This window comes from Peromyscus eremicus, chromosome 7 (assembly GCF_949786415.1).
Source record: "Peromyscus eremicus chromosome 7, PerEre_H2_v1, whole genome shotgun sequence".
Taxonomy (NCBI): Eukaryota; Metazoa; Chordata; class Mammalia; order Rodentia; family Cricetidae; genus Peromyscus; species Peromyscus eremicus.
This window is the reverse complement of record NC_081422.1, coordinates 14592699-14607395: the sequence shown is the minus strand read 5'-3', so window position 1 is coordinate 14607395 and position 14697 is coordinate 14592699. Positions and strand designations below refer to the sequence as shown.

At 39.6% G+C, this 14697-nt stretch overlaps 1 protein-coding gene across 1 annotated transcript in view; it reads left to right on the top strand.

Moving 5' to 3' along the window:
- Muc16 (mucin 16, cell surface associated) overlaps positions 1 to 8891 on the top strand; it is a 200071-nt gene extending 191180 nt beyond the window's left edge. The window contains exons 84-89 of the mRNA XM_059267231.1: positions 1398 to 1561; positions 1864 to 1931; positions 4841 to 5007; positions 5717 to 5758; positions 6075 to 6154; positions 8732 to 8891. Of these exons, the coding sequence (XP_059123214.1) occupies positions 1398 to 1561; positions 1864 to 1931; positions 4841 to 5007; positions 5717 to 5758; positions 6075 to 6154; positions 8732 to 8830 (620 nt within the window). The 3' untranslated portion in view covers positions 8831 to 8891. The remainder of the gene's footprint in view (positions 1 to 1397; positions 1562 to 1863; positions 1932 to 4840; positions 5008 to 5716; positions 5759 to 6074; positions 6155 to 8731) is intronic.
- The last annotated feature ends 5806 nt before the right edge of the window (positions 8892 to 14697 follow it).

Here is a 14697-nt window from a genome sequence, read left to right as displayed (position 1 = left end):
AGCAAATACACCTAGGGATTTATTTTATTTTGTAAACTTTGTGAGTGTAGTGTACATGGTGTGGATGGAGAAGTTGATACCAGGTGTCTTTCTGTATTTCACTCCACTTTATTATTTGAGACTCTACCTGGATCTCACCATCCAAACATACTAGATCACCAGTAAGACCTAACAATCCTGCAGTCTCCTTCTCCCAAGTGCTAGGGTTACAGGTACATGCTACACCCAGCTTTTTTTTCTTTTTCTTTCATTTTCTCTTTATTAAGAAATTTTTTATTCATTTTACATACCAACCACAGATCCCTCTCTCTTTCCTCCTCCCACCCCCAGCCTCCCCCTTATCCCCCATTCCCTCCTCCGAAAAAGTAAGACTTCCCATGGGGAGTCAGTAAAGCCTACACCCAGCTTTTTAAATATAATATTTGTATTAATGTTTTGAGAACTTCATTCATGCATACAATGCGTTTTGATCCCCTTAACTCCTTACATATCCACCCTCATCTTCTACCCCCCCCCAACTTAATATTCTCTTGTTTCTCATAACCCACCAAGTCCAGTTTGTGATGCCCGTATATTCATGGATCTACTGTGGAGTCACACACTGGATGTGGTGGACCTACTAGGGCCACACTCTTACAAAAAAAAAAAAAAATAGACTCTTTATCCATCAGAAGCGTTCAACTGCTAGGCTCCTCAGCTAGGGATGGAGGCTTGTGAAGTCCTCTCTTCTTGCTGGAATATTTACTGGATTTATCTTGTACATACCTTGTGATGACAACCACAGCTGCTGTCAGGTCATAAATATGGCTGTACTATTATGTCTACAAAGTGCTGATTTGCTCCAGTCCTTGCTGACCACTGGCACTTCTGACAATCTTTCCACATCCTATTCCATAACGGTCCCTAAACCTTATGGGGCAGTGTATGTGATATAGATGTCCCATTTGTGGCTGAGCACTTCAGAGAAATTTATTCTCTCTACTTTGATCATTTATGAATTTCTTTATTAACAATTGTCATTATCTACTAGGCAAAGGAACTTCTCTGGTGAGGTGTGAAAGTAGCATTAATCTATAGGTAGAGAGATAAGAATTCATAAGGTAGTTTATACTATGTAAATTTAGCAGAATAATAGTAGTAGGTCATTTCTCCCAGTTTTTTATGTGTGTGCTAGGGATTCAAATTCAGGTCTTCATGCTGGTGCAGTGAGCACACACTGACTGAGCCATCTCCTTAGCATCCTACATGTAAACTAAGATGAGCTGCCTCCTTGGGTGCCCAAAATGAATAATCAATAGCTGATTGGTTGTTGACAAATAGTTAATATGGAAGTTTTATCTCTCTCTCTCTCTCTCTCTCTCTCTCTCTCTCTCTCTCTCTCTCTCTCTCTCTCTCAGACATGAAGCCACCCATTCTTCTGCCAACAGAAGTCCCAACAACCAGTTCCAGCTCTCAGCATTTCAACCTGAACTTCACCATCACCAATCTACCCTATTCCCAAGACATAGCCCAGCCAGGCACCAGCAAACACCAGCAAAACAAAAGAAGTATTGAATATGCGGTGAGAATCATGTTGCTTCTCCACTTCACTCCCAGGCAGAATCTGACTGTGAACACTGGGTCAGTGGGTAGTTTTCTAAGAATAAGAGTTCTTGAAAACACATTCTTATTCCCATTTATAAATTATGAAGAACACAAAGAGACTCAATAGCTAGGAAAGGGTGCTACAGCTACGTCATGCCCTGGAACAAGACATCCTGTGCTTGGGCTTGCATTTGTCAATAAAAACATAGATTGGGAAGTATACTTAGTGGCTAATGGAACCTGAGGTTCTGACATAGGGAACATGGCCCTGTCTTTCAGCTCAACCAGCTTTTCAGAAACAGCAGCATCAAGAGTTACTTTTCTGACTGTCAAGTTTTAGCCTTCAGGTAAGTGCCAATTCAGGGCCTATGGACCCTGAGGACATCTTGACCTCAAACTCACTATGTAACTGAATATGACCTTGAATTTCTGGTCCCACTACCTCCACCTCTGGTGTAGAGTGCTAGGATTACAGCCCTGCACTATGAAATCTAGGAAATTACTAATGTGGAGTCTCTACATTATAACAGTGCAGCCATGGGGAACAGTCCCGGGACAGCACTCCCCTCTAGTGGCCTTGTCAAGGGTAGCAGCCACAATGTAAGTAAAATAATTACCTTGCATGGAGACTTGAGTTTGGATCCCTAGCACCCATATAAAAACCTGGCGTGGCCTCATGCACCTGTTACCCAGAGCTGGGCAGGGGGAGAGAAACTTAAAATGATTCTCTTTTCATCATTTCTTGGTTCCTATTTTAGGGAAGACAACTCAAGGGATATAAAATTGTTGCCTAAAAGCTAGCATTTTCATACAATAGGGAGTCCAACTATCTTAGAAACTTAGCTGAGTTTATGAAGCCTACCAGATATAATAGTGATTGGTAGGAAGGGTCATGCAATCCAGAGTACAGAACTACAGCAAATATACATCTGCATAAAAAATGGCAACATTCAAACAAGCTAACTTTTATTTGAGTAATTTGGATTTCAACATAAAATACTTGATTTGTGGATGAGAGTAAGAATCATCAAGAACTACCACATAGAGCCAAGCATGGAGACATATCTGTAACCCCAGTACTCTTTTTCCTAGAGAATTGAGGTTCCAATTTATGAATTTAGACTTACTGACAAAACAACTTTTAAAAGAACTAAAAAGGAAACTTGATTACTCTTTTATTAGACTGAGGGAAAAAGAACAGAATAGTCAAGGTGTAAATTCTAGGACCTTCCAGGAAGAGGAGAGAGAAGAAAAAAAGAAAACTCTATGCTTTTTGAGTCAAGTTAAGCCTTAGGGGTCTTCAAACAGTATATGAAGTGTTTGTGCCAGAAGGGGTGAAGGAAGTCTTCAGAGAAAGAGTAAGGATGCTTAGATTGCCAGGGAAAGCATGCTTAGGACATTGGCTGGCACATAAAAAATAGATAGAAAGGGGAAAGGCAATGATTTTTTAATTGTACTCGGAAAAGCAGACAGTGAGGAACTGTAAGCAAGTGCATCAAAGAATGTGCTTCTGGTGAGTATGAATACATAACTTTTTAGGAGGCTAATTGTTCCTATATCCTTAGCATTTCCTAACCTGGTTAGATTAACTCTTAAAGAAGGAGATAGTGTTATATAATGTTCTTAACTTTGAGGCAGAACAGACAATCATGGCTCTACCCATGGATAGAGGTAGAACTCAGAATACATTCTTTTGACCAGAAAGAAGTAACTTTGCCTTAAAGGACTTCGACAAAACTATAATATTGCCACCTTTTCATATGAATTTGAAATTTTAAGAAACACACATGTAATGCTTTTCTAGTGTTAACAAGGAATCAGGCTGTGGAATCCAAAGCTGATTATGAGGGAGGAGTCCATCTTCAATGGCCTGATACCTACTAATGTCTGTCTAAGTATTGAAGACCAAGGCAGGAGGATCAGGGGTTCAAGAGCAACTGAGACTATATAGTATTACCTTATCTCAAATAAGCCATCATTGTCTCAGTAAATCAAGTGCCTTCATGATCTGAGAATCTCTCAGTCGATAAGATGTCTGAGTAGATAAAAACACACTTGCTGCCAAGAATGATAAGTTTAAGCCCCAAAATGCTCATGATAGAGAGAACTGACTCCTAAAAGTTGTCCTCTGACCTCCATATGAGCAATGCAACACATGTGAACACACACACACACACACACACACACACACACACACACACACACAAATAAGCACAGTAAAAATATTTTTCAATGCCAGGCGGTGGTGGCGCACGCCTTTAATCCCAGCACTCGGGAGGCAGAGCCAGGCGGATCTCTGTGAGTTCGAGGCCAGCCTGGGCTTCCAAGTGAGTCCCAGGAAAGGCGCAAAGCTACACAGAGAAACCCTGTCTCGAAAGAAAAAAAAAAAATTTCAAAAAGATAGCAGAATCTCACCTGAGGAGAGATCTAGGAGGCCATGGTACTGTAGACTCCATGTGATTATGATTCCTGGTTGACTGTCTCTGCCAACTGTGTCCATTTATCAAATAATAGTAATGGGTTCACTCTTGAAGGCTATGAGCTCCACAACTGTGGGTTCTTGGCCAGATTTAGTGTCAGGCATATTTCCTCCCGTAGAGCAAGCAGGTCTTAAATCCAGTTGGAGAGCAATTTGTTACCCCTATAACATTTGTGCCATTACTGAACCCATGGCAAAGTCTTGATGGACTGGTTGTAATTGTAGTTCCCAGGATTCACAGGTGAATAAGACTGCTAGTGCTCACCCCCCAAGCCCAGAATCCTGAATAGCACCTCCTAGCACTGTGAAAGCTGGCCACTGGGGAGCAATCTTCCTGGTCAGTTCCAGCGTGATTTCTCCATGTCTTAGGAAAAAAGTGTGTGGTACCTTCAGCAACAAGGTCTTAGCCTGGCTTTAGCTTATGTAAGCTATTTGTAGGCAACCACAGCAGTTGTGAGCTCATAAATGCAGTGGTACAGTTTTATCTAGAAAACACTGTTTCACAGCCTTCCTTCATGACCTCTGGCTCATATAATCTTTCTGCCCCATTACACAATGATCACAGAACCTTCGGAGGATGAGTATAATACAGAATACTCATTTAGGCCTAGCCACATTTCTAGTATAAAGTATCAACAATTAACACCTGTATCAGAAAGTGCAGGTGTAGAATGTTGCATTGTTGGACAAAATTCTCCAAAAAAGAGAATAGCAACAGAGAATGTACAACAAATGTAGAATAACAGACATCCTTGTTCATCCTCTGTGCTCTCTCAGGTCTGTCTCCGACAGCAACCACACAGGAGTTGATTCCCTGTGTAACTTCTCACCATTGGCTCGGCGAGTGGACCGAGTTGCTATTTATGAGGAATTCCTGCGGATGACACAAAATGGCACCCAGTTGCTGAACTTCACCCTGGACAGGAAGAGTGTCCTTGTCGATGGTAAGGCTCCCTGGTCAGTGAAGACAAGATGACATTCCCAGCCATGGGTTCTTAGATAGATTTCTTCTTTTTTTCAGGGTAAAATTTGTGATGTCTAATTGATTTTAAAATCTGAATGAAAATGCTAAATGAAACAAGGGTAGGAAGTGACAATCATTTGTAAATACTATTTTAATTGAACAAAATTAAATACTTAAATTTAAGCAGTGGATTATAACTCTATTCTGTATTTTTGTAAAGTTTTATTTAAATGAATAGCCAGGCATGATGATGACTGTCTTAGTCTAAGTTTTGTCAAGGCAGAGGCAGGTAGATCTTTACGAGTTCAAGGACAGCCTGGAATAAATAGTGAGTTCCAAAAGGGCTATATAATGAGATCCTGCCTCAAAGGAACAAAAATTTTAAAAAAAAATGAATAAAGCATGCCTGAGGGTATATCTCAGTGGTACGGAACTCTCCTCCCATGTCTAAGACCTTGGATTTTATACCTACCCCCAAATAAGAGGAAAAACTGGCCTGATGTCGTAGCATATACCTTTAATCCTAGCAGTCGGGAGGCAGAGGCAGGTAAATCTGAGGTTGAGGCCAGCCTGGTCTACAGAGTGAGTTCCAGGACAGCCAGGGCTACACAGAGAAACCCTGTATTGAAAAACTCAAAATAAGTAAATAAGACATTCTCATATGCAATTTATGTTTCATTTATTCCCAGGATATTCTTCAAACAGGGAGGATGATGTGATAAAGAATTCTGGTAAGTTTCAGAGTAGTCCATGCCTAGGGTATCATAGCAGCACCTTCTCTGTAACCTTGTTATCAAGTGCTGTATGCAAAGGGTCATAAATGAAAGAGGGTCCAACCATGGCAAAGACTGATGAGTTAGAGTGGACAGACATTAGGGTTTTCTTCCTATTGGAAGCCTATACAGAAAGAAGTGGGGTGTGGAGTCACATGAAATTGAGCCACTAAGCTCTCTCCACAAGCTTCATACCCATCCTCAGGCCACACAGGGCTGGGGAAGGATTGCCATGGTGGCAATGAGGGATTTATTCTAGTATTTATCTCCCCAGGTCTTCCCTTCTGGGCCATCATTCTCATCTGCTTGGCGGTACTACTGGTACTCATCACATGCCTGATGTGCTGTTTCCTGGTGAGCAAGGAAGTTCGGGGGAGGGTCCTGTATTCTCAATACTGAATTGTTAAGAACTTTTAAACAGGCAAGCCCAAACAGCACTTCCTTGGTCTAGGATGGTCCTAGGATGTGACATTTGTGTCACATAAATGAGAATGTTCTCCAAAAATGATGCTGCCTAGTGTCATTGTAGCCATCTAAGCTTGTTTAAAGAATGTCTATAATGTTTTTATAATGACATTGCATTTTTAAAATAAGGCCCTAATGTTATGCAGAACATGAATGTCTATTATACATACACAAGTCCTTCACTGGTGATATGATTTGTGAATATTTTCCTCTAGATTGTATGTGGCTGACCTTTTAAATCTACTTTTTCTAATTTTACTGCAATCAATATTTTATTTATTTATTTATTTATTTATTTATTTATTTATTTATTTATTTATTTATGTGCTTTTAGCCTAGGCTGGCTTCAAAATCACTAGGTAGCCAAGGAGGATCATCAGTTCAAGACCTCCCTCCCTTAGTTTCTGCCTCCCAAGCAATGGGATGACAATTGTGTTCCACCATACTTAGTATCTATTTTATTTTTATTTGACAAATAATGTGTATTTGTATAAGTTGTAAGGTATGCATTAAAAATGACTAAACCAAGTAAATATCATTTTGTATGGTATGAATCCTACCCTTAGCATTTATGAAATATGTATTATAGTAACTGTAGTCAGTGTGTTCTACAATGGAATTTAAAATTCTAACATTAGTCATTAGTGAAATTCACACAGTAATATAGCACAGTGATTAAAACAATAACTAGAAAGTTGATACTAGTAAGTGCTGGCAAAGATATAAAGTAACAGAAACTCTTACTGAGAACGAGTGGAATGTAGGTTGGTCATTTCTTTGAGAGTTACATATACTTGCCACAGGACATAACCATTCTAATCCTATTAATTTTTGCATGAAAAATGAACATACCTATCTATAAGACCTGTGCAAGTTCAAGCCAGACAAAATTCCAGCACTGAAAAGGGGAGGTAGATACAAAGTCCCATTCCTAACCAAGAAGCTCTTTGTAACTGACTGACACTTGCTGGCAAAGGGAAAAATCATTTCCCCCCAATGGAGTGTCACTAGATATATCAACCACACTCCAGAGCAGGCACTATGGCCAGGAGTAGTTGACGAACACAAAATGAACTTCATTGGGATTTTTTGTGGGAGTGGGGCTTTTTTTTGGCATTTTTTTTTGTCTTATTGAGTTTTTGTTTTGATTTTTTTCTTTTTTTAAGAGAAGGTGTAAGAGCATGAAGTTGAGTTGGGTTAGGGAGGTGAAGAATATCTTGGAGGAGTTGAGGGATTGAAAATAATCAAAATATATCATATGAAAAAAAGTTCTTTTAAAGACTATAAAAAAGAGAGAACATCTATCCAAAGATTTGTAAAAAAAAAAAAAAAAGTGAATAACTACCTTTTTAGTCATAGCCAAATTTAAAAAAAGAAATGAGGGAAAGAAAGGAAGGAAGGAAGGAAGGAAGAAAGAAAGAAAGAAAGAAAGAAAGAAAGAAAAGATTGAAAGACAGACAAAAGTGAACACAACCTGAAAACAAAACAAAAAGTTTCCATCAAGAAGTATATCTCAACAATTGAATGCTATTCAGTAATAAAAAATAATGAATGGTTGATCTGTAGAGACAGAAATTATCCCTGAGATTTCTTGAAACATATTATGTTTGCAAATGTCAGGAAAGAAAGAATTATGGTGAAGCATAACATAGAGATGATAAATGGGTGTTTTTCATCCCCTTTCTACATGATAGTTTAAAGGGTTATAATAAAAACTTTAAATGAATTATTTCTTTTTGAAACAGAATTTCACTATATAGCCCAGGTTAGTATTAAATTAACAACTTCCTAATTGCTGTGAGTAGATATACTACTGTGCTTCCCTAAATCATTCACTTTAAATGTGTTGACTTTACTGCATGTCAGTTATTTGTCCTTTAAGCTAGAAAAATGACAGTGGGGAGGAAGCACAGAAATTGGGATGAGAATGAGACAAGAATATTAGGGAAAAAATTATAAATAAGTAGATAAGTGCTTGATAGTTAGAAATATAGAGAGAGATATATGATGGATAGATGGTTGACAGAACCCAATTGACAGAAGGATATGCAGATGGTTGATAGTAGCTATATAGATAACAGACAATACATTATTAATACATGATAGATAGATGATAGAATCATAAATGATTGCAAGATGATACATAATTCAGAGGCAACTGATGACACAAGCAGAGACTAGATTATTGATGTTTGACCGAGAAGTTTATACATGATTGAGAGCTAAATGTTTAATTAATATTAATAAATTAATTCAGAAATAGAAATAATAGATATATGGGTGAAGTAATAGTTGAGACTAGAGAGAGAGAGAAAGCATTTTAAGGGAGAAACCCAAACAGAAAAAGGAAGAAGAGAGATATAAGAAAGATCAGGTCTCTAGCTTTGCCCATGTTTTCATTCCTGATATCTCCCCTACCTGGATGGATGGCTAATTCATTTTTATGGTTTCTCCTGACCCTCACAGGTAACTGTCTGCAGAAGAAAAAAGGAGGGAGACTACCAGGTTCAACGTCACCGCCTAGGTTATTACCTGCCTCACCTAGACCTGAGGAAGTTCCCATGACTCCACCTACCTTTTCCCTAGCAGGATCCAAAGAATAAATAAACCACATTGATCAGACTCAGCACCTGTGACTTTCTTGACTTTGTCACTGAGGAGGTCCCTGGGAACTAAGTGAGAAATATTCCTCTTTTGTTAAGACTTCATGGAGATTGTTAGTTATGGTTTATGGCCTCATAGTATGTCTTTCTTCAGGCACAGCAGAATTTGTGAAACTACTTGTATTAATTACTTTTCTTGCTGCTAAAACAAAATATCTGACAACAGCAATGTAAAGAAGGGTTTAGTTTGGCTTACAGTTCCAGAGGGACACAGTCCATTATAGTGGGGAAAGCATGGTGACTGGTACAGGCACTAAGCTGGTCATATTACACAAGCAGTTAAGAAACAGAAAACAGGAAGTGGGGCCAGGCTATAACATCTCAAAGCCCAGCACCCTATGGACCTCTTCTTCCAGCAATGCTCCATTTCATAGCTTTCCCACAACCATCCAAGTGTCAACACCTAGAGAGACCGAGTGATTAAATATGTGAGACTATAAGGAACAATCTACATTCAAACCACATCAGTATAGAAATTCTCATGGTGTAAAATGAATATACCTCTTCAGTGTGGTGTGTACTCTCCTTGTCACTCACTGCATGTCAGCCATTGCACTAATATGTGTTTCTCCAATTCCTCTACCTCATGAAGTCCTAGCCATCTCAAGGTTCTCTTCAACTTAGATTCTCTGTGCTCATCTTCTGCAGAACTTCCACCCAGATTCTCTTGGGTCATTACCCTCTCCCCTTATGGATCATCCAAGATAAGAATTAGGTGAAGGAATGAGTGAGCGGGTCAGAAATGACTCCAGAATTAGACTCAGAACTTGGGGCCCTAAGGCATATAGAAGTCTGATTCCATGAATAATGTAACGATTTTCTGAAAGTAATGTTTTAAATGTAAAAATCAATAAAACATGGAGAAAGACAATAGGAAAAGTAAAGCCATTTACATTTTCTTCCATCTTCTTGTGGTCTGAACACAAGTAAACAGTGTAGACTAGCCTCACAGCTGTCTTGCTTTGAATTTCCTGGAATACATTGCATGATCTCTACATACTTTTTAAAAGCTACATTATGTGTGTGTGTGTGTGTGTGTGTGTGTGTGTGTGTGTGTGTGTTTGTGTGTAATTTGTGTATATATCTGTTTGTCTGTGTATGTTATGCCACTTATATGCAGGTGCCTACTGAGGCCAGAAAAGTGTGTTGGATTCCCCAGAAGTGAGTTACAATGCGTTGTGTGCCACCAGATATGGATGCTAGAGATTGAATTTGGGTCATCAGGAAGAGTAGTATGCACCCTTAACCTGACCTCCACACATTTTGAAAATCATAAGCGATGATAACCAATGGCTACGAATCAAAATGATGGCATTGTAAAGTTCCTTTGATGTGTCTTGTACCCTCAATCTACTTAAGCAGTCGTTCTTTGAGAATACACTCAAGAATATGATAGTTAAAATTCTTATTGATAACTGCTATAATATACTTATTACAGTTATGTACTAATTAATAACTTCCCAAACAAGCATAATTTAATCTTATTGGAGCATGGTTATAGATGTGATTTTTTTTTCTTTTTTTTTTCCGGTTTTTTGAGACAGGGTTTCTCTGTGTAGCTTTGCGCCTTTCCTGGAACTCACTTGGTAGCCCAGGCTGGCCTTGAACTCACAGAGATCCGCCTGGCTCTGCCTCCCTAGTGCTGGGATTAAAGGGGTGCGCCACCACCACCCGGCTTAGATGTGATTTTTTTATTGTGAAAATAACATCACAGTGGGTGACAAGATTTAACACATTAAGTACAACAGATGACAAACTCAGTATGTTATCTTTATTATATAACTGCTGTGGTCTAAGTGTGCCCTCCAAAATCTGTATGTTAGAAATGCAATCCTCAAGTGTTTTGTAGTTAGTTTCTCTAACTTAAACATTACCTTTAGGTTGAGGGAGCTTCCTAATCCTTAAAGTGCTGGATTGAGCCTGTATGATGAGTATTCAGAGACGGATAATGCCTAAGGGCACTCACCAACCTAAAACAGAGCACCAGTGTGGCCTGGGCAGGTGTCTCCATGACGGGTAAGGTGACCTGCTGACATCCCACGCAACCTAAGTCAGAAGCTCATTTTTTAATAAAAGGGGGGACCTGTAGAGCCCTGGCCCCCGTTTTGGGTAGCTGTTGCATTGCTTGCTGGCCTTGACCTTGATATCCTCCCTATGCTAATTCCCTGCCGGGTTCCACCCTCACAAATGCTTAAGGGAAGTTTCTTATCTGTATATCCTGCATATTGGGCATTAACAGCTTAGATGCAAGATTGTAAAACATTGGTAGTGAACTTCTGCCCTCTGGGGTTCTCCCATTGTGCTGTAAGCCTATATTTAAGACCTCCTCCCTCCTTCAATAAACGGCATTCAGCATTCGGCATTCAAAAAAAATAAAAAATAAATAAAATAAAATGGAAGACCTAGCCAAAAGAAAAAAAAAGTGCTGGAAAGATGGCCCAGCAGTTAAGATCATATACTGCTCTTTTGTTCTCTTTCCAGTATCCATAGAAGGCAGCTCACAACCACCTATAATTCCAGTCACTCTCTTCTGACTTTTGAAAGCACCTGCTTGCACATACATATGCACACATACAAACACATACACACACACACACACACACACACACACACACACATAAATAAATAAAAATAAATATTTTGAAAAAGGAAGTTGATGACTGAGATAGAAAGTTAAAAGACTCACGGGGCCCATCTCCAAGGATAAAACACAGTAAACAATTGCTGGCCACAGAAGAATACCCAGTGCAGCTGCCTTCAGATTCTGAAAGGAGCTTCAAGGCTACAGCTGTCTTAAATAGTCCCCCATCCTAGAGTAGGCATTTCTGTGATGCAGCTGCCTTTACCTGTAAGCAACTCCCGTGGTTCACCAACTAGACTTAGATGGTTTTGTTTCTTTGGTCTCTCAGGGATGAGTGTTTGTTCAGGTTTTGCCAGAAAAACTCACAGAGCACCAAGGCAACAATTTTAAAAGTTGAGGATGATAAGTGTTCTGGTCATGTGGGCTCTCCCTGTCTCACGAATGGAATCAAGCTGATATTGACAAAGGTCTTGTGGGCATGGGTTCTTCTGCCTCCTTTGATTCCAAAAAGGGGCTTAGCATTTTCCCTCTTTTGTTCCTGCACCTTCTGCCAGAGGAGGATGAAGCAAGAAACTACACTTCAGATACCACCACCTGGATCTTAGAATTCCCAAACTTCAAAATCATGAGACAATAAATTATCAACTGAGTGGTCTGTGGCTTTGTGTTATAGCAACATCCCATGGACATGGACATGGACAAAGACACCATCCTTGAGGGTTTTATTTACATGTTATAGCTGAAGGGATAGAGACTCAAAGACATAAGCTATCTAGAGCAGGAAGGAAAATAATTACTTAAACTCAAGTTATTGATCTAGACAAACTATATAGAGAGAAATAGAGGCAGCCTAGAATAGTAGCACACACCTATAATCCCACCAAGCAGGACACTGAGGCAGGAGGCGTGTGTGCTCTAGGGCAGCCTGGCTACACAATAAGACCCTCCAGAGAAGGAAAGAGGAAAGGAGAGGGAAAGAAAAGGGAGAGAAAAATGAATCTTGGTACACAGACCAATTCTAAGCTAATCTTCCATAAGTCTTAACTGAGAGAATATATACCAAGAAGAAAAAGTAATGAAAAAACAGAAAACCACTGGAATGAAAAAAATCAGTACTGAGAAATGTATTAATCTAAATTAATATTAATTAATTAATATTAATCTAAATTAACATTCAAATACATGCTAACTACAATTCCATATGAATACCAAATTGTAAATACAATTCACAGAAGAGGAAGTTTTAAAATGCTTTATTTCTAGGACAGATATAAACAGTATGTCCTGTTACTTTTTTAAAGGCATCAACAAGCCAGGCTGTTGCCAAGACTGCAGGTTGCCCTCCACAAACTGATGGCAAGGGCACAGTGGTGTCTTGCCTGCAAGACAACTACTGCAATGGTGGCACAAAGCTTGTGGAAGTCACCAACCAATGTCTGAGTTGACTAAAGTCCACTCCACAAGACAGAACCTATACCTGACACTGCTTGGGTGACCAAGAACCTGAGACTAGATAATTCAGGGACTTAGGGTTAAACCAAATACTGTTTACGGTGGTTTGAATAGGAATGGCCCCATAGGCTCATATATTTGCATGTTTGGTCATTTGGGAGTGGTGTTCTTTGAGACGGATTAGGAGGTGTGACCTTTTAGGAGTAGGTGTGGTTCTCTCTCTTCCTGCTGCCTACAGATTACAAATGTTGAACTCTCAACTACAATGTCTACTTGCATACCACCATGCTCCCTGCTGTAAAGGTAACGGACTAAATCTCTGAAACTGTAAGCAAGTCCCAGTTAAAGGCTTTCTTCTATAAGAGTTGCCATGGTCATAGGGTCTCTTCACAGCAATAGAACACTGACTAGGACACTATTGTTCTATATAAAAAAATAGCATTAAATTCAGCTATACTCATAGGCTAGTGCCTTGCTCAGCTTTCATCAGAGAAACATCCTCCCACAGCAGCTGGGAACAAATACACTGACCCATAGCCAGACATTATGCAGAGAGCAAGGATACCTCCCAACACTCATCCCTAAAAAAGATATCTCCATCAAATCCCTCCCCTCAGGGCTCAGGGAGCTCCACAGAAGAAGATGTGGAAAGCGTGTAAGAGCCTGGGAAGATGGAGGACACCAAGAAAAGAAGGCCCTTCAAATCAACATAGTCAACATACGTGCAAACTCACAGAACCTGAAGCAGCATGCACAGGGCCTGAACAGGTCTGTACCAGATAAGGTCCTAGAGCTGAAAGGAGAAATGGTTACATATCCCCATCCTTAACTTAAAAGCAATCTCTAGGTGATAACCACTCGCAAATGAAAATTTAGTTTTCTCCATGGGAGTCTCACTGGGAAAACAAACTACTTTTAAGGGTAGGTTGTATGCCCAGGAGTAGATAGCCAACAGAAAATGAAATCAACAGCATCTTTGTGGGGTAGGCGTGTATGCGGGGGCCAGAGTTGCAAGCACAGACTACACAGGAGTGCCACAGAATTATGTAGTGCCTTGTCCTTACAGATATTATGGTTATTCTTGTTTGTCAACTTGATTACATATGGAATTAACTAAAACCCAAATGGCGGGGCACATCTGTGAGGGAAGTCATTTGAAGTGGGAAAACCCACTTCTATACTGTATCTTTGAGGTGGGAAGATAAACCTTTAATCCAGATCTTTTGAACTGGTAAAATCAACCTTTAATGTGGGCCACACCTTCTTCTGGCAGCCTATGGAAAGGATTTGGTAGAAGGAAGCTTGCTCTCACTTTGCTTGATCTTGCTTTTACTATCAGTCCATTCCTTCACTGGCATTAGGGTTTATTTCTTCAGGATTCTGGCATATACTGAAGACCAGCTGAGACATCCAGCCTTGTGGATTGAACAAGTACTGGATTCAGACTTTCCATTGGTAGACAGCCATTGTTGTGCTAACTGGACCTCAACCTGTAATCCATCCTAAGGAATCCCCTTTCTCTACCTTCCATATGTATGTATGTATGTATGCATATAGATATAGATATGGACTATATATAGATATAATAAAGAGATAACAGGCTAAGGTTGCCTAGTCAGAATGTATTGGATTTATTGGATTTACGCAATGTTTCAGTATATATCTAAGTAACATTTTAAGTTTTATGTCTGTTTTCTAGTTAATTTTCATTACATTTATTTGTGTGTGTGCATGCA